At 54.6% G+C, this 26,435-nt stretch overlaps 1 protein-coding gene across 2 annotated transcripts in view; it reads right to left on the bottom strand.

The window, feature by feature from the left end:
- Positions 1-26,435, bottom strand: part of OSBP2 (oxysterol binding protein 2) — a 139,654-nt gene that overhangs the window by 5,139 nt on the left and 108,080 nt on the right. For both annotated transcript variants that reach the window (XM_060028353.1, XM_060028354.1), the window contains exons 4-12: positions 14,131-14,323; positions 13,461-13,578; positions 10,188-10,236; positions 9,796-9,942; positions 8,665-8,910; positions 6,200-6,320; positions 5,845-5,948; positions 5,677-5,772; positions 5,407-5,591 (exon numbers count right to left, since the gene is read on the bottom strand). In XM_060028353.1, the coding sequence (XP_059884336.1) occupies positions 5,407-5,591; positions 5,677-5,772; positions 5,845-5,948; positions 6,200-6,320; positions 8,665-8,910; positions 9,796-9,942; positions 10,188-10,236; positions 13,461-13,578; positions 14,131-14,323 (1,259 nt within the window). The remainder of the gene's footprint in view (positions 1-5,406; positions 5,592-5,676; positions 5,773-5,844; positions 5,949-6,199; positions 6,321-8,664; positions 8,911-9,795; positions 9,943-10,187; positions 10,237-13,460; positions 13,579-14,130; positions 14,324-26,435) is intronic.

Here is a 26,435-nt window from a genome sequence, read left to right as displayed (position 1 = left end):
TACATCAGTGTTTTTGTCTTATTTAAGATATATTTCCGTAAGTCATAGATGATACTCATCTATATTTTCTACTTAGAGGTTTTTTGTTTCTTTTTAATAGTATGTGGATACAGAAAGACTAGAATTTATTTTTTATTTATTTTTTAAAGGAACATTATTTATTTATTTATTGGCTGCATTGGGTCTTTGTTGCTGCGTGTGGGCTTTCTCTAGTAGCGGCAAGTGGGGGCTACTCTTCATTGCGGTGCACGGGCTTCTCATTGTGGTGGCTTCTCTCGTTGTGGAGCACGGGCTCTAGGCGCACAGGCTTCAGTAGTTGTGGCACATGGGCTCAGTAGTTGTGGCTCGTGGGCTCTAGAGCACAGGCTCAGTAGTTGTGTCTTAGTTGCTCTGCAGCATGTGGGATCTTCCCGGACCAAGGATTGAACCCCTGTCCCCTGTGCTGGCAAGCGGATTCTTAACCATTGCGCCACCAGGGAAGTCCCTCTACTTAGAGTTTAACTTACTGTTTAACAGTAAGTCAAACTTAATACTTACTGTAAGACCTTTATTTGGAGTTGATTTTTGTTATAATAATGTAAGGGAACGATTCACTTAATGTTTTTCTATATGGATAACCATTTTCCCGAGATCCTTTTAGTGGATGGTGCCATCTTTCCATGTGCTATGATATGGGACCTTTGTTATATACCAAAGATATATACACATCCAGGGCATAGTTTCCAGGCTTACTATTCTATTTCACTATAGCTTCAAAATAAGTATCTAATAGGGCAAGTCCTCTTTTTTTTAGAAATATCCTGGCCCTTTATTCTTCAATATAAATTAAGAAATCATAATATCAAGTTCCATGAAAATCACTATTGGGATTTTGTTTGGTTTACCGACTCTTTAGATCATGACATATTAATAGTACTTAGTCTTTCTACCCACGAACGTGGTATCTTTCTCCATTCATTTAGCTCTTCCTTGATATCTCAGCAAAGTTTTATAATTTTCTCTATAGAGGTCTTGTATATATTATAAGATTTGTTACAAGGTCCTTGATATTCTCTGATATGATAATTGGTGTCTTCTCTTAAACTGTATTTTCTAGTTGTTTTCTTTTAGTGTATAGAAATGCAACTGACTTTTGCATATTAATCTTATATTGAGGCACCTAAGATGCCTTTTGTTCAGATCTGTTAATGTAACAAATTTATGGATTTTCTAGTACAGACTCATCCTTGCGTACCCAGGATAAACTCAACATGACTGAAGAATGTTATCTTTTTCATATACTGTTGGATTTTCTGATGTCTTGTTTTGGAATTGTGCTTATCCATGAGTGAAAGAGGGTAGAACTTTTATTTTCCTACTACTCTTTTAGCCTGGTTTGGTATTAGGTATCTTATACTGGCCTCACAGTATAAGAAAGGAAAGTATTTCTTTTTCTATGGTCTGGTAGATTTTCTATAAAATTGAGGTATATGTTTCTTGACAACTTGGTAGAATTCACCTATAAAACTACCTGGGCTTTGTGTTTTCCCTGTGGAAATTTTTAAACTACTGCTTCAGTATCTTTAATTATAGGATTAGTCATGCTTTTTTTTTTTCTTCTAGACTCAGTTCTTGTAAGTTATATTTTTCTAAAAATTTGTCCTTCCAATGAGAATTTTAATAATCTTATACTTTAAATATAATAAACATAATGAAAACATTAATAATGTTTATTTCTATATTCTCTCTTGATCAATCTTGCCAGTAGTTTTCTGTTCGTTTTTTTTCCTCAAAGATCTTCTTTTTAAACTTGTTTTTTTTTAAAAATAAATTTATTTTATTTATTTTTGGCTGTGTTGGGTCTTCGTTGCTGTGCACGGGCTTTCTCTAGATGTGGCGAGCGGGGGCTACTCTTCGTTGCAGTGCATGGGCTTCTCATTGCAGTGGCTTCTCTTGTTGCGGAGCACGGCCTCTAGGCGCATGGGCTTCAGTAGTTGTGGCTCACGGGCTCTAGAGCACAGGCTCAGTAGTTGTGGCGCATGGGCTTAGTTGCTCGGCGGCATGTGGGATCTTCCCGGACCAGGGCTCGAACCCGTGTCCCCTGCATTGGCAGGTGGATTCTTAACCACTGCGCCACTAGGAAAGTCCCTCTGCTTTTATTTTTAAGGTATATTTTCTTCTTTCTTTCAGTTTGTATGTTGCACTTTCTCTAATTTCTTAGAATGAAAAAGCTTTAATAAGCTTATATACCTATTTAAGGCAATACATTTCCTTTGAAGCTTTGCCTTTGGTATATCCAGCCAGTTTTGATATCTTTTTCTTCTCATTCAGTTCTAGGCATTTTAAAATTTCCATTCTAACTTATTATTTTGTCCATGAATTATTTAGCAACTTAAATTTTTTCCCAAATATGTGGGGACTTTTTGACATCTTGTTCATAACTTCTAATTTGTCTTATCATAGGCTGTGGTCTGTGTGCTACCCTCTGTACATTTGTTGAGGCTTTCTTTAGGGTTTAGTACACGATTGATTTTTGCATAAATTCCACGTATACTTGAGAAAAAGCCTGTTCTCTGTTGCAACCATAAGTATATGTATATCCTGTGTTTTTTTGCTCTCCATCTTGCTGGGTTGCTTTTCCCCATTTGACTCTCAACAAGTGAGAAGGGTGTGTTGAAATCTCTGTCTTCCAGTGTGGTGATGGATTTATCCATTTCTCCCTTTACTCTCAATATGTGTGCTTTGTGTATTTTTGAGGCTCTTTCACTACATGCATAATGTCTGTGTCATGCATACGGTTCATATCTTCTCGAAGAACTCAACGTTTTATCATGTAGCAACTCTTCCATCCCTAATAATGCTTTTGTCCTAAAGTCTGTTTTTACCTTATATTAATATAGCTGTTATAGGTTTTTGGTTAGTATTTTCATGATATGTCTATCTTTTACTTTCAACCTTTGCCCATCATTATGCTTTGGATCTTTCTTAGAAGGTGCATGCATCTGGATTTTTAAAAATCCAGTCAGTTAGTATTGGGTTGGCCAAAAAGATCGTTCAGGTTTTTCCATAAATGGTAGGGAAAACCCGAACAAACTTTTGGGCCAACCCAATATTTTGCTTTTTTAACTAGCGAGTTTCATCTATTTATGTTATTATGCCTGGACTTATTTCTACTGTGTTAACTTGCTGTTTTTATTTGTCTTTTTAATATTTTTTACTGATTTAAAAATCTTCTGTTGGTCTCTACCTTCACATCCCTTGGTGTCCTCTGTCTCCCTAGACTCCATTGTGTTAACATCATCTACACTTTTAATTCTGGACTGTTGTGGGAACATTTTCTGCTTTTCTTTGGTCTTAGTAATTATTTTGAAAATCCCTCCCACACACAACCTTTTATTTCATATAACTACTGTAGCACCTTCTGGATTCTTTCCCTCCCCCTTTTAGACTACTGTTTTCATTGTGGGTTTTTGTGTGGCAAACCTTCTGAGGCTGTTCACCTGAGAACATTTTGTTTTTTTATCACAGCCTCATATTTGAACGATAGCTCAGCTGGACAGAAACTTTTTTTTTTTAATTTATTTTTGGCTGTGTTGGGCCTTCGTTGCTGCACGCGGGCTTTCTCTAGTTGTGGCGAGCGGGGGCTACTCTTCGTTGCGGTGCATGGGCTTCTCATTGCGGTGGCTTCTCCTGTTGCAGAGCACAGGCTCTAGGCGCGCGGGCTTCAGTAGTTGTGGCACGTGTGCTCAGTAGTTGTGGCTCGCGGGCTCTAGAGCGCAGGCTCAGTAGTTGTGGCGCTCGGGCTTAGTTGCTCCGCGGCATGTGGGATCTTCCCGGACCAGGGTTAGAACCCATGTCCTCTGCTTTGGCAGGCGGATTCTTAACCACTGCGCCACCAGGGAAGCCCTGGACTGAAACTTTTACCTTCTAATTTCATTTTCTTCATTACTTTGAAAATATTATTCCAAAAATCTGATGTCCATCTGATTCTTCATTCTCTACTGAAATCTTTTCTCTCTGGAAGCTATTAGAATTTTCTCCTTGGTGTCCTTAATTTTCAGTATATTGTGGTCTAGGCAGAAGTTTTTCTTTGTTTCCTGTCTCTGGAACTCCAACGGGCCCTTTCAACCCAAGGTCTTTCATCTGTTTGTTTGGGGAAATTTATTTCCATCATTTCTTTAACTATTTCTCTCTCTTTTCTATTTTTCTTTCTTTCCTTTCCTTTCCTTCTGGGATTCCAATTAAACATATTAATTTAGTAGCTACTCTAGGAATTACAATATGCACAGTTCACATAGTCAGAAATTAGTGTGCATCTTGACCCTCCTCTTGGGTAGCACAAGGGCCTTTGAAAAGTTTCCAGTTTTCTGACTTACCTGATTGTGCAGTTGCACTTAATGTTTAGATTTTAAACCCCACAAGACATTATTGTTCTTATTTACTCACTGTTCACATAGGTTTTGTTCCTCATTTCACACATCTTGGTTCTTCTATCTGGGAGCTCTATCCTTAGTGCTGGTCTGCTGGTGGCAAAATGAGTGGCTTGAAAATGTCTATTTCAACTTTACTCTGTAAAGATGTTCTTGCTGGGTGTGTAATTAATTCTCACCTGTCAGTGAGTCTTTCTGCATGTGTAAGATTTCATTTGTCTTCAAGCTCCCGTTATTGCTGATGAGGAGAAGGTTGTCAGTCTGCCGTTCCTCAGAAAGTACATCTTTTTAAAAATCTGGCTGCTTAATATTTTCTCTGATCTAGTTTCAACAGTTTCACTGTATAGATTTAGATGTGGAAAATCTCTGCTGTTTTCTCCTCAGATAAGACTCCTGAGATGGTCTCTTGCTTCTGGACTCTGACCAGAAGCCTGCTGGACCCTGCTCTCAAACTCAACGTGCCCTACACGTCCTGACGCTGCACCCTCCCAGGCTCCGGGGATGCCTGTGGGGCTGCTCCAGGGACTCACTCTGGGTCACCAGGTGGCCAGCCTTCTCTCTCTAGGTGCTTGGCTTTTCCAGGTTTTGTCTGTTTATCTGAAGATTTTGATTATTTCTTCTGACCTATATTCAGTCAATGGGTTCTCTCTATTAAACCTTCCCATGGAGTTCTCAATTTCAGTTACTTTATGTTTCCTTTGTAGAATTTCTGTTTCATTCTCTTTGGAATCAGCTGTGCCACTTTTTATAGTTTCCTGCACTTATTTTCATGTTTGGTTTTCATTCCTTGGACTATGCGGACTTGTCCCATCAATCAGCCTGTTTAAAGTCTCTGCACAGGACGTGCTGCCACCTGATGGTGTCAACGCTTATTTACAGTCGGGTGTCTGGCTCCCCTCAGGCGTGGCCTGAACCCTCCCGTGCCCGCCGCTCGCTTCCTGTCTGGCTTGTCCCCTCCCCGCTCCCTGCCTGTTCTTCGCCCCGCAGCCCCACTCACGGCAGCGGGTACTTCTTCCACATCAGCTTGGCCGGTAGTGTCTGGTACACCGTTTTCTGCTTCCCGTCCAAGCTGGGGCTGCTGGGGCTGCTTTGCACGATCTTGGCGCACTCCATCTGTTCATCCCACGAGCCTGACAGCACGTAGTGGGCCTTGCCCTGGCTGTCACTCACCACTCCTGTCACCTGGGGACATTGGCAGGGCCAGCGTAGGCACACGCCCCTCTCCGGGGTTCCCCCCTGACAGGCTCCGAGAGGTGGCCTTGCTTACCTTCCGGGCCACCTCTTTGGAGAAATAGCTGTAGGGTAAAAACTTTAGCTGGCACCGGTCCTTTGTCTTGTGGTTCACAATCTCGACGTCCCCTGTCTGGTAAGGGAGGGGAGTGGTCAGCGGCCGATCCCTGGGCCACACGGCCCCTCCCTGAGAGCATCCCCTGACCTGGTCGATCCAGAGCTTGCCCACGATGATGTTATGCACAGTCGAGGTGCTTTTCCTCCACACGTAGTGATTCCCGCTGGCCTGGAATTCTAAGTGGATGGCACCTGGAGGCCAGATATAGGGTCAGAGGTCATGGCCTGCCATGCTGGGTCCCAGCCAGCCTGACCCACCCTCCCGAGGTCCCAGGGTCCTGAGAACCAGAAGCAGTATTTGTGCAGACTGGGGATAGGGTACAGGTCAGGGGGGCATCCAGGAAGTCTGCAGGGGGACTGACGTCACCCCTGGAGGCACCAAGCTGGCTTCTGGGTTGGCAAACCCTCCCCCTCATCCAGAGTGTCCTTCTGCCCCCGCTCACCTAGCGGCATGATGGAGAGGTATTTCCCCCGGAACTTGCTGGAGATGGTGATCTCCTGCCAGAGGCTCCAGCCGTGTTTGGAGAACACATAGTGTGCGGCCGATGGCGGGTGGTGGCTCACCTGAGACCAGACCCACAGGCCGTGAGCGTCTGCTGGACGTGGCCTGGGCCTGCCCCCAACCGGCCGGGGGACAGCCTGCCCCGTGCCCAGTATGAATGGCTCTGTGGCCCTGGGAACCAGGACACATGGCAGGGCCTAGGCCCCCCAGAAAGGACAGTGCTCCAGTGGGAAAGCACGGGAATGCCCAGGGGAGCAGCCTGGGTGGCACTGGACGGGGGCAGGGCTGGGGCACTCCAACTACTGTGGGCCTGAGCCAGTGGCCGGGGCGTTTTCACGCCTGACTTGGGCTGTGGAATGAGGGTGATGACATTGTGACAAGCTGTGCTGAGGGTGAATAAAGTGAGGGCGTTAGGCTCTACCAGGGGCTTCGGGCCTACTTTCTAGTTAACCTGCCCATCGCCTGCAGGGGCTGCATCTGTTGTGCTGTATTGCACTGAGGAGGCCCAGGATGGGAAGCCTCCCGGCCAGCCCGGCTCCAGAGCTGGAGTCCAGCTGGTGTCCCGTCCCAGCCTGGATGGCGGTGCAGCCTGCTCTGCCCACCCGGTGCCTCCGCCCCGTCCTCTCCAGCACTGGGCACCCTGACCACAGTCTCACCACCAGGACACTGCCATCAACTTTTCCTCATCTGTCCCTCCTCATTTCTGTGGCTCCTTTGGTCACAGGGTTAGGGCAAAGCCTCTCCCAGCCTCCCGTCTCGCAGCCTCGCCCCGGAACTGCAGCCGTGGGCTCCAGCCTCCCTGCACCCCTCCGTGCAGACGGCCCAGAGCTCCCGACAGTCCCCATAGGAGGCACCCTCATCCTTCCTACGTCTCAGAGGCACCGGCCAAACCTGCCAGCAACTGGGTGATGAGTGAGCCGTCCCCGAGCCTGCCCGATGCCTGTGGCCAGGGCCCCCACTGAAGCCCACCCATCAGCAAATTCAGGGACGTGACCCCAGAGACCTGGCCCTGGAGCTCAGTGTCAGCACCACCTTCTCGGGCAGACGATCCAGTCGGTCCAGCTGCTCACACCAAATGCTCTAGAGTCATGGCTGGCCCCACTTTCTCATGTTCCCCATCTAAATCCTTAGCAAATCCTGGCTGTTCTTTCTTCAAAACAGCATCCAGAATCTGCCCTTCCCCTACGCCGCCTCCAGCCTCCCCAGCCTCCCTGCTCCACCCTTATCCCTGCGCTGCACTCTCCCCACAGCAGCCAGTGACGGGGGCGGTTCCTCATAAAGCTGCCTCCTCTGCCCTCCCGTGACTCTTCCCACACAGAGAAGAGCCTTCTGCCGCCTGCCTCCTTCTCTCTGACCTCGGCTCCTTCTCTCTCCCTCACTCTGTTGCCAAACCGCTCCCGGGCCTTCCTAAAAGAGTCAGAACCATCCACATCCACAGTACCTGCTCCCCACCCCCCGGCCCACGAGAACAGGCCACTTCCCAGCTGGCTGCACCCTCAACTCCTGAGGGGGTTACTTGATCAGCAATGTTCAACGAAGAAATGTACTCAGTAGTAGTTCAGGCCAGGAACCCTGGGTCATCCTTGCCGCCTTCCCCAGGCAAATCCCTAGCTCTGCTTTTTAAAGGTGCCTGTGCTCAACCTCCTACCTCCCCTGGTCTGGGCTCCTACAGGCCTGCACAGCAGGCAGAGCACACCTTTAAAACCAGCCACTGGATTGCAAACTGTCTGCTTTCTGAGCTCAACCCCTGGGCCCACAGCAGCGGCTGGCACATGGTAGATACTCAGCGGCAGCCCGACCCGAATCTATCCTGGGCGCCTTCATGTAGCCCCTGCCTGGGTCCTCCTGGCACTCAGTGAAGCACCAACAGAATCGACCCCCTTCAGACAAGGATACCAGAGCTGGGCTGAGGTGCCCGAGGGGCCCAGTTTTGGTTCCACGCCTTGGGGAGACCAGTACCTGCAGGGAAGGCCTGTAGAAGCGATGGAGAGGATGGAGGAGAGCTGAGCTCTGGCCCCTCACACTCATGGCCTCCACCATCACTGACTGCGGCCCCGTGGGGCGCGGGCTGCTCCCTTTCAGCTCAGTGGTGACCCCACGCTCTAGCCCACCCGAATCCCTGATGGTGTCCAGCAAACACCCCTCCCCCACTGCTCCATGCCTTCTGGCCGAGAGAGGCGTCCTCCCCTCCCCCACCAGACCTGACTGTCCTCACCCAGCTCTCCTCCCACGTGGCCCACACTGTCCCCAGGAGGCCTGCTCCGTGGGGCGCCCCTGACCTGTCCCCGCCGCATGAGGCCCAGCTACCTGACCGGACCTTGGCTTGATGGCCCCTTCGGTCAGAGGCCGTGTCCCGTTTGTCTGGCTCTGACCCCCAGGCCTGGCTGAAGCGTGCGCGGGCCTCACCTGCTCGCAGAGGGAGCGCAGGCCCATGTCATCGAGACGGTCCAGCTCGAAGGTCTCACCCAGCATGGGGTTGAAGGGCTTGGCGATGCGGTGCACGGTGGTGGAGTAGGAGGACACGGAGAAGGCCGCCACCAGGCACATCTGCTCCACGGAGCTGGTGCAGTGCACGGCCTTGTCCAGCAGGTGGTGGTACTCCAGGTCCTCCGTCAGCCGCTGGAGCATGGACAGGGGCTCGTTAAAGTTGACCTGCGGGCGGGGTGTCAGGTCGGGGGTCTGCACAGACCGTCCACTGCTCCCAGCACAGACCTGCGGTTGTCGGCACAGCAGCCTTGCTTTTCTCAGATGTTCAGGGACATCACTGCTCAGACCACCTTCACAGAGAGGCTCATCTGAGGACCTGTCTAAAGCCACAGCCCCACTCACTGGCCTGCCTCCCCGCCCCTCCTGCCTGTTTTCTCCATAGCCCTCACCACGTTCTGACCTGCTGCATCTGGCAGAATTCTGTTACATTTACTGTCGGTCTCCCCTCCTAGGATGTAAATGCCAGGGCAGTGAATCATAGAAATCAGTGAATGAGTGAGTGAATGAATGAATAGGTGAATGAATGGATGAAGTGGGTCTACCTTGTATTCTGAGCTATTATGCAAGTCTTCTGTCCTGGGTCACAGAGGGAAACCAAGTCTGGCCTGGAGCAGCCCCAGCTCCCGCTCCATGGAGATGCCACTGTGATCTAGCAGCACGAGAGCGCCAGCCCTGCCCTTTGCCTGCTGGTGACCTCACTGGGGTGGGGACCAGGGGCAGCCCAGCATGGAGGAGGAGGGTTCACCCGGCCCCATACACAGCCCAATGTTACCACTCCCCATCTGCCAGGGTGGGAGGCACTTTGAGGGCCCCTTGTCTGATCAATGCAGAGCCCCTTCCTGGCTCCTTACCTCCAAGCGTGAGACCTCTGCCCTGGGGGAATTTCAGCAGTGAGGATAGAACACGATTCAATAACACGTTATATGCTCCTCAAGTGTCATTAAGAAAATGACACCCAGGGCTGCGTATACTTCCAAAGGCCATTACTTCCCATCCATGCACAAGAAAACAGCCCCCAGGGCCCCCCTGGCCGCTCTGCCCGGCCCCTACCGGCATGGGGATCTTGGAGAGCTCCCGGCCGATGCAGTTCTTCATGATGCTCCAAAGATTAAGACTGTAGTTGGGCTTGTCAGGGATGCGGACACGCCTCTTGACTTTGGGGGGGCCCTGGCGCACAAGTGAGGTGCTGTCTAGCACCTACCAGAGAAGCAGAGTGCGCCCGTCAGCAGAGGCCTGGTCGCCTCGGCCCCCAGGCCTCGCCCTCGCTTCTGGCCCAGGGCGGTCTGAGGACCAGGCCCGAGCTGGGACGTTGCTGGCGGGAGGGGAAGGCTCTGCCTGAGCTCAGATGAAGGCACCAGGCACAGGGCCCGCCCCTGGGGGCCCCGAGTTCAAAGTGCTGGCCTCCCCACTTCACCCCCCCTTCGGGGTCCCACCTCACTCACATTGTCTGAGGTCCATTCCACGGAGCCTGTAGTCCCACCCTCGGCTTTTCTGCAGGAAACACAAAAGGGAAGGCAAGTTATTTACAAATTCTGAGGCCTCCTGGGGACCCAGCCCCCTTCTGTCCAGTCCCCTCAGTGAGGTCCGAGGGGCAGCTTGCATCTCCAAGGGGAGCGTCTCCAGTTCAGGACTCAGGTGGGGCTGAGGGACCTGGGGCAGCAGTTTGGAGGGGTTCCCACCCACTGGTGCCCTGTGGCAGCAGCCGCCCAGCCAAGTTCTCACCAGGGGTCCCTGCACACAGGCCCCTCCTGGGGACTGGCTGACCAAGACCCAGAGAAGCCAAGGGATGGGCACCTCTGGGAGAGCCCCCGGGAGCCCCGTGGGTCCCCTCTGGCATGGACAAACCCCATTGTGTCCTCACTGTGCTGGTCTGATTACCGCATTCGACTTGGGTTCAGGAAGGGAAGGAAGTGGGTCGGATGGATCTCTGTGCCTAGGAATACTTGTGGTGAGATGGTGGCCAGAGCAGCAGGGGGCATTCTGGCTGAGGGGCCCAGGCTCTGAGGGAGCTCCCAGGAGGGGTGACCTGGGCCAGCCTGGTCAGGGGACAGGCACTAGGCAGTTAGGGCCTTGGATGGGAAGAACCCACCCAGGTCCCTGGGGAGAGGGGGAAGGCACTGCAGACAAGGGGGCACCTGGCAGAGTATCTGCCCACTGCCCAGTGCAGCTGCAGCACGAGTTGGGGGGCTGCGTGAGCACTGGGGGCTGTGCCAGGAGCCTGGGGAGCCAATGAAGAGTACTGAGCACAGGGTCACCTGCTTGCTGGTTGGGTGGGAGCAGAGGGGCCTGGGCTGTTGCTGAGGTATGGAAGGAGGCCAGGGCGGGGCATGCGGGAGGCAAGCCCAGGCCCTGGGGGCTCCAGGTATAGGGGAGTGGACAGGGAGCCAGAGGGAACCTGAGCAGGACCCCCCTGGCCTCAGAGCCCAAAGGGTGCCACTACCAGGTGATAATGGAATTTCAGAACAGCTAAGCTGTGCTAATTTTGAGAGCAATATAAGCGATTTTTAAATATTATTGGGAAATGCAGCATTCACAGCAGCACTATTTACAATAGCCAAGACATGGAAGCAACCTAAGTGTCCACTGACAGAGGAATGGATAAAGAAGATGTGGTACATATATACAATGGAATATTACTCAGCCATGAAAAAGAATGAAATATTGCCATTTGCAGCAACGTGGATGGACCTAGAGATTATCATACTAAGTGAAGTAAGTCAGAGAAAGACAAGTATCATATGATATCACTTATATGTGGAATCTAAAATATGACACAAATGAACTTGTTTATGAAACAGACTCACAGACACAAAAGACAAACTTATGGTTATGAAAGGGGGAAGAGGGATAAATTAGCAGTTTTGGATTAGCAGATATAAACTACTATATATAAAACAGATAACAAGGTCCTATTGTATCGCACAGGGAACTATATTCAATATCCTGTAGTAAACCATAATGGAAAAGAATATATGTATTGGGTTGGCCAAAAAGATGTTACAGAAAAACCTGAACGAACTTTTTGGCCATGTGTGTGTATATATATATATATATATATATATATGTATGTATGTAAAACTGAATCACTTTGCTGTACACCAGAAACTAACACAACATTGTAAGTCAACTATACTTCAATTAAAAAATTTTTAAAAATATTATTGGGGGACTTTCCTGGTGGCACAGTGGTTAAGAATCCGCCTGCGAGTGCGGGGGACACGGGTTCGATCCCTAGTCCAGGAAGATCCCACATGCCACAGAGCAGCTAAGCCCATGCACCACAACTACTGAAGCCCGCATGCCTAGAGCCCGTGCTCCGCAACGAGAAGCCACCGCTATGAGAAGCCTGTGCTCCGCAACAAAGAGTAGCCCCAGGCTTCCCTGGTGGCGCAGTGGTTGAGAGTCCGCCTGCCGATGCAGGGGACATGGGTTTGTGCCCTGGTCCGGGAAGATCCCACATGCCGCGGAGCGGCTAGGCCCGTGAGCCATGGCCGCTGAGCCTGCACGTCTGGAGCCTGTGCACCGCAACAGGAGACGCCACAACAGTGAGAGGCCCGCGTACCAGAAAAAAAAAAAAAGAGTAGCCCCCGCTTGACGCAATGCAACCAAAAATGATGATGATAATAAATAAATAAAATAAATAAATATATGTATTAAAAATATGATTGGGAAATGGAAATATACCACTGATAGGACCAGAAACTCCCTGAGGGGTAAGAGGAATCCAAACCATGCCTTTTCCCTGGAAGAAACCAGGACAGGGAAGTGGTGAAACATGCTGGTCCACAGAGGCAAAAAAGGAGCAGGCACAGGTTTTCGCCGGCCTCCTCCCGGCCAGGCTGGGCTTCAGGGGGGGTCAGGGAAGGCAGCATGGGGTGGGCAGGCCACAGCATACATGTAGGAGTGAGGCCGCTGAGAAGTATGCAGTTCCTGAGGGCGAGCAGGGGAGCACATGCTCCTGACACACCTTGTTATGAGGGTGTCAGTGGGCAGCACAGGCTGCAGTCAGTTCTTTCCCCTGTGGGGCTCATCGACCACTTTTATGTCCCCAAACACTGCCATATACACCAACCCTTCTAGGGTCAGGACCTAAGGCAACCCGACAAGAATGAGCAACCCTGGTGAGGACTGAGCCCCGAACCATATTAAAATCTGTGCTCAAGCCCCGCATGCTCCCCTGACCACAGCCCTGCCGCCCACCCCATCTCACGTGCTTCCCTCCGCATGTGTCCTGCCAGCTCGGTCCACAAGCACAGGCGCTTCCCGAGGGTCCCAGGGAGTGTGGCAATGTGGCTTTCAGTGCTAGTAACTGTCTCATTTACTATTAATGTGTATTTAGAAAGATCCTGAAAGAGCAAGCTTTTATGAAAAATGAAACAAAGACTTTGAAATAGAAAATAAAAGAGGCTTTCTGTGTCTCCAGTCTGCTCTGGAATGCTGACACAGTGGTGGAGTGGCTGGGAACTTGTGCGGCTCTGGGGCAGGAACTGGATGCAGCCAATGACCTGTTGTCCATTTAAAATGAAATCCCAATACAAACTCTATTTGGGTATTTTTGATTTAAGGAAGAACAGAACCAATCTAAGCAAAAATACCGTCTGGAGCAAGACTTAAAGAAAACCCCAAGTGCGAAGAACAGGTGGAGCACGAGAACAGGCCGGCACGGCTGACCCGGGAGAGGTTTCTTCCAGGTGGCCGCCCAGCCCCGAGCCCACCTGTCCTCCTTGGGCTCAGTGATCACTGTGATGAAGGATGTGGAGTCTTCCATGGCGTCGAAGTACTCGGTATCTTCATCTTCCTCACTGTCCTCGCCTTTGGTGGTTAAGAGGCTTCCTAGAGACACACAGAGCCACTGCCTCAGTTTGTGACTTCAACAGTCGCGCCTGCCCAGGGAGGTCTAGAGCCCACGGCCCCTCCCCACCTCTGTCACCCCGCTGTGGTGCCCGTGCTCCCTTTCCTGGAACGCACTTTCACCCTCTTGCTCAGAGCCTCCCTCCTTCCGGAAGCTTTCCCTGATCTCTAAACATGCTGGTCAGTCTCTCTGTGGCCCAGCTTCCCTTTCTGATGGACCCCCTTCCCAGGGCACCCGTGACCCTGAGCCCCAGGTTAGGTGGGCAGCCACCTGGCACCCGGGCAGCCCTGCCACAGAGGGGACAGTTGGACTCACTGAGCTCTTCTCTGGAGATTGGGAGACTAGACACGGGGAGACTGTGCCCACTGTGAGGGCGTGGGGGATACAGAGGCACACAGGCACCAGAGCCGGCCAAGCGGGCCCAGACGTAGGTGCGTTGAGGGGTATGTAACCTGGGGGGGCTGTGTAAGCTGAGCCAGCTGGCAAAGGGGACACTGACGGTGGACTGGATGGATGGACTGACGCCCACTCACCCTCGCTGAAGCTCTTGGTGGGGTTGGTGGCCCGGCCGGGGGTACTGCGGAAAGCGCGCTCGAGGCTGTTGTGCTGCTTGGCCAGCTGCTCGATGGTCTCCTCCAGATGGACGCGCTGCTCCTGCTCATACTGCAGAGCCCGCTGCCATTTCCGGCTGTGCGTCTCCGCTAGTTCCAGGAAGTCCCTGCAGGCCTGCGAGGGGGCGTGGCCTGTGAGCCAGGCAGGGCAGAGAGGAATGCCCGGGGGTGCCGTGGCCCCTCCCCCTCCCATCGCAGGTGGGTCAGAAACATCTTTGCTGCCCCCTGTGGCTTCCGTGGGGTCATGGGGACCCTGGCTTTCTCTGAACCAGCCTGGCATCTGCCCTGGTTGGTGCCCCACAGTCAAGATGCCATTCGAGAGCACTAAACCCGGTGTTGCTGGTCATGCTGCCTCACCAGTTATCAGCTGGGGTGCTGCGTGTTCCTGGTGGCAGGGGCCCCAGCTCTCAGCTGCTGCATCCTCACTGTGGTCTGGGCCTAGGTTTGTCATAACCCCTGTCCCCACTGGAACCAACACAGCAGCTCAGGCCAGACCCTGGCTTTGGCACAGAAGGAAGGAAAGCCACCTTTCTGCTACACCGCCTGGCTCAGAGCTAAAGGGTCTTGTCGAACTTTCTACCAAGTTACCTCAAAGTCTGTATCACATAAACTCTGCTTTTAAGGTTCCCCCTTCAAACTTGTGGCCTACTATGACATCCAGATTCTTTTCAGCTTCCCGGGTCCATAAGTGGTTCTAGCACACTCTTAGGAAACGGGATGGTTGTTTTGCCCCTGTCATCACAGTAGAGAAGAGGGTCTGGGCTTCAGCTGTCCCTGGAGGGCAGCAAGGTCCCAGCTGGGCACCACTGGACTTGCCCTTCCTGGACTCCTCTAACGTGGTCGGAAGGGACATGGTTCCCGGCCCAACCTGCATCAGTGATCTCAGGCTGCCACTCCCCACCACCCCCTTACCACCGGCCACTGGGCTCCACGCACATCACATGAGGTCTGATGCTGAGGGTTAGAGACTTGATTCCTGGAGGGAGAGAGGCACGGTGCCTCTTCTCTGTGACAGGGACCGCACAGCACTACCTGAAGGGCTGTCAGGAGGAGCCAGGGAGGTGACGCAGAGCTCAGGGCCAAGGGGCACTCAATGGACACCCCCTTCATCACGGCTGGCGCCCGAGCACATGCCTTCACCCTGCCTGGGCTCGGCTGGCTCTCCAGCCCCATAAGGAGCCAAGCCCCAGTGGCGGCCTGGCTGGTGGAAAGGGCCCCAGCGTGGGGCTCCAGAAGGCTGGCCACTCATCTGGCCCCGCACGTCACTCCTTAACAAGCCCTCCCCGGGCACCTTCCCTCTGTCATCCCATCTCATCTCACTCCCAGTACCATGCAGAGTGGGCAGGGCAGGGGCTCGCCACCCCACCTTTCTGAAGATGTGGAAACGGAGGCCCAAGGCAACCAGCAAAGTGTAGTGGAAAAGGTCGCATGATCAGGACTGGGAAGGCCCAGTTCCCACATGGGTCACTCAGCCCCACTGAGCCCATGTCCTGTCCATAAGCCACAATGGTAAAGCCCCACAGACCCTGCATTTGCAGCCCCCCCGCCCCATCTCAGCTCACTCAGCAAAATCCTTGAGGTGGGAGGAGGGGGATTGTCCCTATTTGACAGATGAGGAAACTGAGGCTTAGTTCCCAGCAGCTCCCCAGCAAGGCTCTGGGGAGGGAGCACTTCAAGGGCCTCCCGCCCTCCCTTGCAGGTCTGGTCCCTGCCCAGCCACATGCCACTATAACCCGCTTCTCCAGAAGGGGCAGGGATTTGTGCTGACAGGTGTCCTGGCACAGGTTAGGGGGAGGGAGAGACTTTAGTGGGGAAGGAAAGAAATCTCCTTATGCACTTAGCAGGCTCTGGAGGTGAGAGACGCTGCATCCAGGGCTGTTGCAGGTCTGGGGCTATTCTGGATCTATAATGCTTGCCCACTGGTGCAGAGCTGCAGTCAGTGACTACCATGCAATTTGGGGACCCCCAAGGTGGGCTCCTGAGTGGCCTGTGTCCACTTCATCCTTGCTTCCCTTGACCCTAAGCTCGGCCCCAGTGCCTAGTCAGGTTAGTCTGGGCTCCAGCCACCCATTTGCTGACCAAGGAAGGAGTCCTAACTGCAGGGGCGCCATCACTCTGCCGCTGCCCCAGCAGCTCTCAGACCACCGAGCCAGGTGCGCGGTGCTGTCAGAAACACATCCCAGAGGACTGGCTCTGGCGGGTGTGTGTGGGGGTGCCCTTGTCTACCTGGGCAGCGCCGGGTCCACCGCTTCAGGGAAGCCCCTTGCTGGATCCTCCTGTCCCCCTGAGACTGAGGCCCAGGGAGGAGGGGCTGCCCAGGTCAACAATGGGCGAACAGGACAGGACCCCAGGCCACATGAGGCACGGTCCCCTTGCCTGGCTGTCTTGGGGAGAAGGTGCAGGGGCCTGGGCTGTGTCATGCATGGAGCCTTGTTACAGGTGAGACACACGATGGGTGCTTCACGTTTTCTGGTTCTTAGGGTCTGTGGGTGCCCTGCCTGGTGGCAGGTTGCCTGCCCCATCAGACTAGCTTGGCAGCTGCACAAGAGCCTCTGGACTCTGCCCTCGCCTTTCCTTAGCGCTGCTCCGTCGTACCTGCCGCTGTCACTCCCCACCAACCCTCTACAGCTCCTGCAGTCATCTCGCTGAGTTTTAACACAGATGGACACTTTCCTTTCATATAATTCACAGCATTTAAAACAAGGCTTATTGGGTTTCCTTGTTGGCACAGTGGTTAAGAATCCGCCTGTCAGTGCAGGGGACACAGGTTCAATCCCTGGTCTGGGAAGATCTCACATTCTGTGGAAAAACTAAACCCGTACGCCACAACTACTGAGCCTGCGCTCTACAGCCCATGAGTCGCAACTACTGAAGCCCGCGTGCCTTAGAGCCCCATGCTCTGCAACAAGAAAAGCCACCGCAATGAGAAGCCCGTGCACTGCAATGAAGAGTAGCCCCCGCTCGCCGCAACTAGAGAAAGCCCACACTCAGCAACAAAGACCAATGCAGCCAAAAATAAATACATTAATTTATATAAAAAAAAAATAAAACAAGGCTTATAAAAGAGCCACAAATAACAGTATAAAATAGCCAAATGTCATGGTAAATAATTCTACAAACTCATGTCAGAGAGCTCTACATGGCCTCTGACCTTCCTAGCAGCAAAAGCAAAGAAGGAAAGATAACAAGTTTATAGTTCCCTGTATAGCACAGGGAACTATACTCAGTATCTTGTAATAACCTATAAGGAAAAAGAATCTGAAGAATAAATAACTGAATCACTTTGCTGTACACCTGAAACTAACACAACATTGTAAATCAACTTCAATAAAAAATAAAATTAAATTTTAAAAAGCAAAGAGGGAAAGATGATTGTGCTGCAAAGATGAATTAGGCTCCCTTCCTCCTGCCCTTGATGTTCGTGACTCTCTCAACACTATAGGAATGATATGGAAGGGAAAACAGTGTTGGTTTCATTTTCTGAGACAGCTGACAGCCTCTCACAGACCTGGTCCCAGACCCTCTCCACACTCAGCTCCTGGGGCCCCGTCCTGCCCCACGCTCTCCCTCCTGTGTGACCACGTGCCTTCCTCCCTTTCTCTGGCCCCACCTCCCTCAGACCCACCATCCCCTGTGGGTCAGGGCTGTCGGTGCCGGTGCCAGGAGGGGAGGCGCACTCTCACAAGCACTGAGGTGGCTGCTTTAACAGCGTGACCGAGGAAGACATGGAGGCTCAGGGAGACCAAGGGACTTGATCAAGGCCACAGGCCATGCGTGTAGGGCCAGGGTCCAAGTCTCCCAGGGCGTGGAACCAGCACTGTCACTGTTTATTTTGTCAAGCTGGATCCTTACCCCCATCCGGATGCCCCTTGAGGCGATGTGGGGTCCCAGGGCCATCCCGGAGTGGGGCTGGGCTCCTGGAGATGCTCGCTAACAAGGATGTTGGGGAATAACCCTGTTCAAGCAACAGGATCCAGCCATGCCTGGTCCCTGCAGCAGAAGCTGTTGCCCACACAGCCAGGGCTGCCAGCTGATAACCTGGGTGCCCTCCACCTTGCTGTCCCTGCAGGACAGGCTGATATGGAGCAGCAGAGGGGCAGGAAGTCAAATCCCCAGGACAGCGGGGGCCTCATCGGGGCCACATGCAGCTGGGCTGGGCGATGAAGATTAGAGCGTGTCAGAGTTGCCTGAAGAGGGGGGCACGGCGGAGGCTGCTGTACCCCAATATCGAGGGGCTCATGTGGCTGGACCAGGGCCTTTTCCACTGACTCCGGGGTGCGGGGGTCATCTGCAGCTGATGAGCTGCTCTGGTCACCCTGCAGGCTGTGGAGAGCCCGCCTGCCCCCTCTGCCCTGAGGTGCCTACCTGGTGTCCATCCCCAACTGCGCCGGTTTCCTCTGATGCTGCCGACCTTCTCCAGGCCCCATCCCAGCCAGCCGCGAACAGAGGCAGGTGCCGGTCTGGCCCCGCCGCCCTGGAATGCTGAGCTGGGCTGTGCGCTGTGTGCTCGCTAAGCTGGATTAGGCCTGGGGCCCGGCGATGGGCGGGTGACTGGGGGTGGCTCCCAGGGGCCCAGGAAGGGCCTGGCTGACCCTGGCCCTGAACACGGTCACACTTCCCCTGAGGCCCCGCCACAACTCTCAGAGCTCACGCGCCGCCCTGACCAGGAGCAGAGCCACAGGCCACCCCAAAGCCCCCGACTCAGACACACTGGGCCAGCATCCAGGCCCCTCACGGCATCACCTCACTGCCTACTCTGGGGCAGGCCCATAACCTCCTGGACCTCAGTATTCTCGTGAACAGAGGGCTGAACCCCAGGACTCCTGCAGAGTCCCCGATTCTGTGACCCACTGGGTGATCGTCCTCTGGACGGGAACTGGGTTCCAGTCTCCCAGGCCTGCCCCTTCCTCCCACCCCCATGGCTGTCGAGAGTGTCCCTGAGATGAAGAGGTGCAGGGTCCTGTGGGCAATGCGATTCTACCTCTGTGGGGAAGGCAGGGGGCCTGTTGACACGCCCAAAGCAGAGTGAGAACCAAAAGCCCAGAAAGGAAATGGCGGCACCTCCCCCATGCCCCTGCACGGAGGCACCCACCGGGGACTCTCCCTTCCCAGAAGCCGGGCCCGTGAAGGGGGCTATGAGGGCTGTCTGCCCGGGGAAGCGTGTCGGGGCCCAATGGGAGTGGCTACCAGTCACCCCGACAGGTGTCGCACAGGACAGATGCAGAGTGTCTGAGCCGGAAACCTTGCCCAGCTGTGCCCAGGAGGAAGGAGGACGAACGCTAATCGCTTTTGCTGTTCCTAATCCTAATCCCGACCACAACCTTGCTGCTCCTCAAATGCGGGCGGGCGAGCAGGGCATGTGGGCAGTGGCCTGGGTCTCCTGCCCACCCTGTGTATGGCCTGAGGAGCCTCTCAAGCTCTAGGAGAGTCTGCAGAGCCGGGACCCCGCTCGGGCCCAGCCTTCAGTGGCCACGTGGAAACCATCAGTCTCCTGCACGGTCACTGCCGTCCTAGCCGGGCCATGAGGAGGGTGCCGGAGAGTCGCTGGATGTCGGGTGGGCAGCCCTCGGAGCCACAGAGGAGGTGGGGACAAGGGCCAAATGCCTGGTGGTTCCAGGCTGGGCGGGTGCCCTGGGCCGACAGGGCCAGCTCGGTGACTGTCCCCAGCTGTCTGCACACAGCAGGTTCTGATAACCCTGCTTGCAGGGAGGAAGGGAGAAAGGGCCACGTTTCCACCTGCAGCCAGCCAGGACCTGCCCTGGGGCTGACAGCCACATGACTGGCCTGCCGTGGCTCTCAGGCGCAGGGCTGCCAGGTCAGTGGGTGGCCAGGGCCGAGGCTGCCCCACCATCTACCCCACCACATCGATCCTCACATGGCCAGGTCACTAGGACCCACCTCTCAATGGTCTGTAGTAATAATAAAGGTGGCGAACAGAAGAAAAACGTGCAGAATCATGGGTTCCCTGAGCCCCTCTGCATGGCCAGCAGCTCACACTAGGGACACATCAGGGTCAACACAGTCTCTCCTTCCCCTCCCACTGAGGAGCAACAGGCTGGCCTCAGCACATTACCTCCCGACGGTGGGAAAGGGCTGAGATTCAGGCTGGGACTGTCTGGCTTGGAGGCAGCCATGCTGGATGAAACACAGCCATCTCATGCTCCAAGACCAAGAGCGGGTCCCCCAGGAGCTGCGATGGGGGTGCCAGGCTCTCCCGGGGGTCCATCTGGCTCAGTCTCAGCCACGCCGCCATGCTCCGTATCCACCACCCTCCCGGCCCCTGGAGGCTGGGCAGCTCCCAGGGCTGGGCCCCCTTCTCACGTGGCCCTCGGATCGGGTTGCCCCGCATACAGGGGCCGGCCCCTCTCGGACACGGAGGGGATGGTCACGGCTTCTTCTTAATGTGACTCACTCACAGCACTGGGGAGTCAGCTTCTCACTTCAGTTCAAACTTTAAAATAGCCCTTTCCACATTCAAAATAGTTTACCCCTCGTGCACAGGAACCAGCACCATCTGGCTGCCAGTTTGCCAACTGATTTTAGACCGTCCTGGAATCTATTTTTACTCATCTCCCCAAGCCTGAAGTGAGCAAGCTGTCAGGGGCAGAACAGAGGTCAGCTGGACAGCAACCTGCCCACAGGCCCCGGAAGGACGAGGAGGGCGGCTCTGGGGCCTCTCACCACCACTCTGCTTGGGTGGGTGCGAGGAGCCCCTCATGATCTCCAAACAGGGCTCAGTGAAGCCTCAGAGCATTTCCAGCGGTAAACAGCCCCTTCTGATCTGGTCCGTTTCTATGATGCCACAAATCCAAGGTCCTGGCCAAGTGCCCTGAGTTGCTGCCTCTGCGTCTATGTACCCCCCGCCTCCCCCACATATCCTCACCTGCGCCCCTGTTCCCACTCCCACCGGCCGCCTCCCCCAGCCCCCAGTGCCTCTGCTCCCCCCTCATCATGCTCTCACAGCTCCTCCAACTGGAGCTGAAGCCCCCTCCCTCCAGGCCCAGCTGTCCTGGGCATGCGTCCTCCGCCACTTCCCCATGCCCCTGCCGTCAGGATCTGCGCCCCATCCCACCCGGCCAGCTCTATTGCGGGCACCAGGGTGTGTCCCTCGTGGGCCACTACCTTCCTTGGTAAAAGCATGCCGGGTCCATCCCACTGGGCCCTTGGAGGGGGGCCTGGTGGGCACCACCCTCTGTTGGCCAGCACACACCCCCTGGCTTTCTGCACCTCGACTGTCTTTGGTCTTTTGTGGGGCTCGCCTACCATCCAGCTCTGCTTGCCCACTGGCTGCCCAAAACCTATTCCTGAGGTCAAGGGCCCCCCAACTCTGAGGGGCCTCTCACAACTCAGGTGTAGGGGCCATGTCAGGAGGGGGCCTGCAGAAGCAGAAGTGGGGAGCAAGCCCCGAGGCTGCCAGCTGACGGAGGGGCTCAGCGCCTTCACGCTGGTACTGTGGCTGCCTCCGGGCCTGCCTGAGAGTCACAGAAGTGGCTCTCTCCCTGCCAGGCTCCACCGCCTGGCAGGTGGACAGACCCTATTTCCCCCACAGGGAGGGGAGCGTGCACCCTACCAGCCCAGGGCAGGCTCGCCCCAGAATGACCGTGGCACCGCTGTGGGGCTCTTCTGCCCAGGGCAGGGGCCCAAGGCCAACCCACAGGGGAGCCCAGGTGTGCTGGGCCTAGTGACAGGTAACACAGCCCTGGCCTTCTGCACAGAGCCCTGCAGCCAGCAATGGGGATGGCCCAGGACCAATGGCTGTGACCCTCTGTGCTCATGTAGCCGCCGGGCCTGCCACCCTTGGGCAAAATGACCGCTCTGGGCCTCGGGGGTGGCACGTGAATAATACAAATGACAGTGATGACAAGGAAGCTGTAATGACACCAACCTCACGTGGCCGTTGTGAGAAGCAAAGTAACGGGAGGAAACTGGGGCGGGCGCCTGCTATCACACTGCCACCATCCCAGAGGCCTGCCTCCAAGCGCTCTGCTTTCCCACAAAGACAAACTTGCGGGAAAAAAGAAGAAAATGGGAGTTTGTTCTTTTCACTTTATGGAAACAAATACCCAAAGCCTGAGCTGGTAACATGTATTAATTCTGCCATTCTCTACCTCAAACCTCGTGATGGAGCCAATGCTGTAACACCGCATGCGTCCTGGTTCTTGGGGAGGGAGGTGCCGCTTGCGGTCCCCACACCAGGGCCGGGGGAGCCCTGCACACGTGCAGTGCTTCGAGGCTCAGTCTCTGAACCACGGCTGATCACTGCGCTGTGAAGTTCCTTCTAAATGGCATCAAACGCAGTTACCCAGACGGTGATCCAAGCATGGACCCGCCGCACTGCCGTTGATCAGACTCACAAAATCACCCACTAGGGAATTTTGCCAGACACTAAGCAATTCACTCAGTCGCTCCCACGTTCTTTCACAACCAACTCCTCTCTCTTATTCACGGAGGCTCCCATATGCTGGACACTGTGCCAGGCATGGAAGCTCCAGGGCTCCCAGCATCACCAGGGAGACCGTGTCCTGTCTGCACACTGCTGCAGTAGAAAAGCCCATGAAACAACAAGGTCCTACTGTATAGCACAGGGAACTATACTCAACATCCTGGGATAAACCATAATGGAAAAGAATATAAAAAGGAATGTATACATGTGTATAACTGAGTCACTCTGCTGTACAGCAGAAATTAACACCACGTTGTAAGTCAACTATACTTCAATTAAATAAGTTATTTAAAAAAGAAAGAAAGAAAGAAAAGCCCACGAGACTCGTGGACCTGCAGACAGGGCGACAGTCAGCAGAGTGGGGCGGGGATGCGGAGCTGGGAGTGGGTTAAAGGTGGGCAGAGGAGGGGTTCCTGACCCTCCTTCCCCCGCTCAAGGGAGGGATGGGTTTATTTCCCTCCTATGAGGCGCAAGGCTCTGGAGCCTGAAGACCTGGGCTCCTATCCTTAGCAGCTGCCTCAGTTTCCCCACTATAAGCGGCTGAGTGGGTCGGGGGGAGATGGTGCATGCAGAACGCCTTGCAGGCGACGTGACCATGGGTAGTTGATTCTCTCTCCTGTCCTGGCTCCCTGCTGGCCAGGGCCCCACCAGCCCCTGGCACCCAGGGCCGACCCAGCCAGGTGGACTGTGAGATGGGCCCTGGGAGTAGCCGTGGGCTTGCAGGTGGGCTTCCCAGGAGAGGTAATGTACATCTGAGGGGCGATAGGTGGGGAGGGTCTGAGAGGCTGTGGCCTCCTCAGGTTAGGTGAGTGGCCAACTCTGGCAGGGGACGGGAGGCAGACGGGGAACAGGTGGGAGAGGAGGCTGGGAGGGGCTGCTGGGCCCCCGGGGACAGTCAGGGGTCATGTGAACCCCACACCTGTTCCTCCCAGGTGGGAAGGAGATGTGTCTGCTCTCATTTCCAGGGCAGCGGGTGGTAAGGCCGTCATCCACACAGCCAGCGAGCTTCGCCCAAAGACCAGGTCCTGCCCAAGGGGCCACCACAACTGGGGAACTGTCCGCAGAGGCCCAGGAAGGGTAAAAGGGTGGGGGAGCTTTAGAGCCTGATGGCGTGGGTGCCGTCCCAGCACAACGCTTACAGGGAACCATGTGTAAAAAGCTCGGCACCCCCTGCGCACAGCAAGTGTCCACAGCTAGTGTTTTCCTTCCCTGCCTGGGAGAAATCCTCCTGACCCTTTCCGGCCCCACTCTGTGGCCACTACCTCTCCCTCTGCAGGCCCCGCCCTGCCACTGAGGGTCACTCCCCAGCCCTTCCATGGCCCTCTACACACTTGGCCTTCACCAGTGGGTGTGTGAGCTGCTGCCCTGCTTAGCTACTCCTCCCAAAGGCTGTACTGCTGAGCCCACGTGAGACTCAGCATCACAAGGAAGATCCCTGGACCATCCCTGGGACCCCTGGATCCTCAGGGGCCAGACGGGTCTGCCTGGTCCTCGCTGAGTCCCTACCTGGCAAAGGCCCAGGGCAGGATCAGTGGGAAGCCACTCAGGTCTGGGTTCAAATCCCATCAGGCAGGACTTTCCTAACTGCTTGAGCCCCAAGTTCACTATGGGGCCGCTGACCTGCTCAGCTGCTGCCCCCCGAGGCCTCCTGAAGGCCCACCAGGCACCACCCTCGCAGGCCTGCTAGAAAGAACCCTGCCAACCGAAACCACAATAGGAGGGAAGGAGGCCGGGGCTCAGTACCACGTTCCCGTGGAAAAAAAAAAAAACACGTTTATGACTTGATTTCATAAAGCTCTGTTCCTGTGTCTTAGCAACCAAGCTGGGTCATTTCTCTGCAAGGCCAGGTGACCAGGGTGGCGAGGGGTAGTGACCAGCAGCTCTGCACCCTGCTCAGAGCCTGCACTTTCTCACTGACCTCGTCCAGGTGAGGAAACGGGGCTAGAATGGCTTTGTAAATGGTCACTTAGCAGGTAAGTGAGATGTGGGCCACTTAGAACTTTTACCCCTGAGATACAAGACCCACTTTGATTGAGACAGAGTGTATCGGGCACTCCCACTGGGCTACTATTGGGGCCACAGGTGAGTAAGACCTGAGCTTGACCTCAAGGGGCACAAAGCCTGGTGGGGGATCAGACGTTGAAATAATGGGCTAAACACTGCTCGGTGGGCTGGGACCACTGGGGGATCTAACCAGGAGGAACGGCTTCCTGATGGGGAACTCGGAGAGCCTCCCGGCCGTGGTGACGTCCATGTGGGGTTCTGAAGGATAAAAAGGGATCTGCCAGGCATCTGAAGGGTGGGGAAGGGGTATTCTAGAGGGTACAGTGCAGGCAACGGCAATACAGTTCAGTATTCCTGATCCAGAACCTCCCCCAGACATCCTGTTCCCTGAAACACGTACAAAAGGGGCCAGCCTCAAGGTGAGGGCCAGATGCCCCCTTGGGGAGCAGGGCCACAGGGACAGGCCTGCCTCAGTAGCCACGGTTCCTGGGATCTTGGAAACTGTCCAGAGAGCCTCCCTCCCTGCCCTGCTGGGAGCTCAGGATCTAAAGGCTAATGATAGTGATGCCTTCTCCTGAATCTGAAGGTTTAGAAATCTCCCTCTACTTCTCTCCTGAAGGCTGAACAACCCCAGACTCTTGGCCGTCTTGGGGGAAGGTGAAGAAGCAGCAGTGCATCTCCCTGTGTGGGGAAAGTGCAGCCTGCCCAGGGCCCTCCACAGGATGTGTTTGCCTGCGGGCTTTGTGTGGCCTGCCGTCCCCCATTTTCTGCTCCATTTCCATGACCCAGGCTTAATCGGAGCCCACGAGGTGGAAAACCCAGAGCCATTCACCATCCACAGGAGGGGGCTGCCCTGGCTGTGCGGCTGGTGGGAGGAGAGATTCCCTGAGTTCCCCAGTAGGGGCTCCCGTCAGTCAGGGCAGGGGGCAGGGAGGGGATGGTGGAGAGGCAGTAGGAAGCCAGTGTGGGGGAAGCAGCTTCCTCTTCTTACACTGAGATCTGGGCGGATCTGAGGGATGAGGATTTGTGCCTTCTGGGGACAGCTAGGGGTGGCTTCCACCCATCCTGGGTCCCCACCTTCCCAGGAAAGACCCTGGTAGGGCTGCAGCCTAAAGGTAAAAGGCACACCAGGGACTCAGGTCCCTGAGAATGGGGGTTTGCCCCAGGTGGATGCGAGGCCACCCTCCATGTGCTGACCTCAGAGTGGAAGGGGGCCTCTGCAGCCCTTGAGGGTCTCACCCTCACCGTCACGAGGGCCATGACTCCCGCAGCGCGCTACACAGACTTGGGTTTGCGTCCAGTTTGGCCACTTAGCAGCTGGTGACCCTGGGCAGCTCAGGGAGTTCTCTGTGCCTCTGTCTCCACGTGGATATTAGCGGTACTAACGAAGCTGTGGGGAGGGGTAAGGGGTCCTGGATGGGAGTGGGCTCCCCTCGGGGCTCGGGGGTGGGAGCCACATGGATGCCTTAGTTACAGCTCCCTGGTCCAAACCCCTCCTAGTAACAGGGGTGGAGGCCAAAGCCTGGCCAGGAGTGGGGACGCTTTGCCTAGGTGGCCCCTCTGCACACAGCGGGGGTTTGGGCGTTCAGGGTCTGACAGCCTCCCAGAACTGAGCCGGCTCTTGCCAGGTGAGAAGCAGCTGTCAGGAAGGGTCCCTGGAATAAATGCAGGACTCTGCACTAGGCTGGGCTCCCAGCACCTCACTTCTGTGCCCCCACAGTGGAGATGGATGGGAGAGTCCCTCACGTCAGGTTCATGTTTGCAGGGGGCGCAGATCCCA

Source organism: Delphinus delphis, chromosome 13 (assembly GCF_949987515.2).
Source record: "Delphinus delphis chromosome 13, mDelDel1.2, whole genome shotgun sequence".
Lineage (NCBI taxonomy): Eukaryota > Metazoa > Chordata > Mammalia > Artiodactyla > Delphinidae > Delphinus > Delphinus delphis.
This window is presented reverse-complemented; position numbering and strand designations above follow the sequence as displayed.